The sequence below is a fragment of the Genypterus blacodes genome, unplaced genomic scaffold (assembly GCF_046128005.1).
Source record: "Genypterus blacodes isolate CSIRO-AG114 ecotype Tasmania unplaced genomic scaffold, CSIRO-AGI_Gbla_v1 ptg000007l_1, whole genome shotgun sequence".
NCBI classification, from domain to species: domain Eukaryota; kingdom Metazoa; phylum Chordata; class Actinopteri; order Ophidiiformes; family Ophidiidae; genus Genypterus; species Genypterus blacodes.
This window is the reverse complement of record NW_027466821.1, coordinates 5,105,001-5,107,500: the sequence shown is the minus strand read 5'-3', so window position 1 is coordinate 5,107,500 and position 2,500 is coordinate 5,105,001. Positions and strand designations below refer to the sequence as shown.

The window sequence follows — 2,500 nt, the reverse complement described above, 5'->3', positions numbered from 1 at the left end:
GTACAGCTGACGGGAAACAGGTTCAAAAACAAGCAGACGTGAAGATTACACTGGAGTCTGGAGAGACACACTGAGACAGATGAAACCATGGGCGACTGTATGTTTATATATGTTCAAGAAGGATCTGTTACCTTCTTTGCAAAGGCGCGGCCACACTGGTCGCAGGCGTGCAGGGAGAAGTTTTTGGTCACCTTGACCTCAGAGGAGGAGGAGCCAGTGCTCTCTGATTGGGCGTCGTGCCGCCGGGTGTGAGGCGAGGAGGAGGAGGCAGCATTGCGTTGATGGGCGTGTTTGTCGCTGCGGCGGGTCAGCGGGGGGCTCGGGGGGCGGTGCCTCTCCTGCCTCTCCTGCCTCTCCTGTCTCTCCTGCCTTTCTTGTCTCTCCTGCCTCTCCTTTCTCTCCTGTCTCTCCTGTGTCTGCTGCCTCTCCTGCTTGCGGGTGACAGGCGGTGACGGGACAAACGCCGGCGATAGCTCCTGCTGCTTCCTGGTGACGGGGGCAGGAGGCGGAGCGGGCGAGGCGGTAGTGGTGGAGGAGGAGGAAGAAGAAGCGCTGGGGGCTGCCGCGGTAGTCGGCGCAGCGGAGGAGGAGGAAGAGTGGGGGTTGTCCTGCTTGCGGGTGCCAGGAGACGAGGGCGAGGAGGAAGTGGAAGAGGCGTGGCGCCCGTTCACCTCCTCCTTGATGCCGCCGCTGGCCCGCTTGTTGGGGTTGGGGTTGTTGAGCACCACCTCGGCCAGCCTCTTCACCGCCCGGCTCTCCAGCTTGGGCATGATCTTGGCCAGGTACACCGACGGCTTCTTGTGCACCACGGTGACGTGGCGCAGCACGTCGCGTTTGCGGCGCGACTCGTAGCGGCAGAGGGGGCAGCGGTAGAACTTGATGAAGATGTCGTTGCCGTCCGTGTGCAGCTCGATGTGCTTGGTGAGATTCTGCCGCGAGCTGAACTGCCGCTTGCACAGCTTGCAGAAGAGCTGCTTGAAGTCGAAGCCCACTGACAGCTTTGTCATTTTGACGTTGGCGTTGCCGCTGCTGCTGCTGCTGCACTTGCTGCTTCCTCGGGACGCAGGCGTGGAAAGCGCCGCTGCCACCGCCTTCGGGCTGGATGGCCGCTCCTCCTCCTTCACCTTTGGGGCGTTCTGTGCTACGGGGACGGCCTTGGCTGTGCCAGTGCTGCTGCCGGGCCTGATGATGCCGCCGGGAGACGGGGTCGGACTACTGTCGACCTCCTCCTCGTCTTCATCATCATCTGAGGCGTCCACCTTTTCTTCCTTCACTTGGATGTTGTTGGCGGGGCCAGAGGAGGCGGAGCTGCTGGTGTTGGTGGCGGCTGTGGCGGCTGTGGCGGTGGCTGTGGCAGCTGGGGTGGTTGTGGATGTCGGCGTGGCGACAGACTTGTTGCTTTTCATGCTGTAAATCTTGTGCACAATGCGCATGTGCCGCTTCAACATGAGCTAGAAAACAGCAGACAGCAAAACATCAAAATGAGTCAAAGCTGTGTTTTTAACATTTAGACTTGTTTTAAGCTGAAAATCAGGATTTAAAAAAATGTTGCAAATTGTTTCCACTTTGTACATTTTCCCAGCAGACTAACCTGAGAGCTGTAGGTCCTCTTGCACAGGATGCAGCGACACGAGGCCGTGTTCGCCTGCGACGGGGCAGGAAGTGGACTTTGGGGTTTGGTTTGGTTTTGGCTGGAGGGCGTTGTTTCCACGGTTGCCGCAGTTTTAGAGTTTGTGGGCGTGTTCTTCGGCGTGTTCCCGGGTACCGGAGAGGTGCTGGCGCTGGGGCTCTTCTTGGGGGGCGTGGCCTCCAGCGAGAGGGGCTGGCCGGGCCGCGAGGCAATGTCAGGCGTGATGTTCTCCCGCCGCAGGCCGCGATGCACCTCGTCGAAGTGGCGCCGCACATTGGCTTTGGTTGCAAAGCTTTTGAAGCAGACGGGGCAGGATTTCCCCGTAGGCGAGCTGAGAGTCCTCGGCCGACCTGCAGTGACGACAATAACCATTACTATTGAGCTCCAAACAATCCATCAATCAATATCAGTCACATTTATCACAACTAATCCCAGATGACACAACGGCTGACCTTTGACCATAGACAGCAGGCTTGTGGGGACTGTACGGGTCTCGGTGAACTTTCGGAGCTCCTCTAGTTTGGTCTGGTGCATTTTGCGGCAGTGGCGCCTGATGCTGCGGCGCGAGTTAAAGTCCTGACCGCACAGGCAACAGGAGATTGTCACGTCTTCCACCTGAGGGTCGCAGGGAGACGGAAGAAGAGAGGGAACAAACAAATATTGGTTTATACGCATGGAGACGGAGACCAATCAGACATTCCGATGGAAAATTGGAAATAGGATTCAAATGAATAATTCAAATAAATTCAAATAAAGAAAAGTAGAGGCGGTGATTGACTGACTCACCCCGCTGGTGGACTCCTCGTCTTCAGGCTGCGGCGTCTCCTCCTTGGCCTCGTCTTCGCTCTCCCACCTCTTCGGGCCCTGCGT

At 57.8% G+C, this 2,500-nt stretch overlaps 1 protein-coding gene across 2 annotated transcripts in view; it reads right to left on the bottom strand.

Annotated features, from left to right (window-relative positions):
• The window catches only part of znf800b (zinc finger protein 800b), a 21,237-nt gene that overhangs the window by 1,472 nt on the left and 17,265 nt on the right, over nt 1-2,500 (bottom strand). For both annotated transcript variants that reach the window (XM_076153231.1, XM_076153223.1), the window contains exons 7-11: nt 2,417-2,500; nt 2,083-2,245; nt 1,592-1,980; nt 132-1,451; nt 1-6 (exon numbers count right to left, since the gene is read on the bottom strand). The exon at nt 1-6 is cut by the window's left edge and continues 105 nt beyond it; the exon at nt 2,417-2,500 is cut by the window's right edge and continues 103 nt beyond it. In XM_076153231.1, the coding sequence (XP_076009346.1) occupies nt 1-6; nt 132-1,451; nt 1,592-1,980; nt 2,083-2,245; nt 2,417-2,500 (1,962 nt within the window). The remainder of the gene's footprint in view (nt 7-131; nt 1,452-1,591; nt 1,981-2,082; nt 2,246-2,416) is intronic.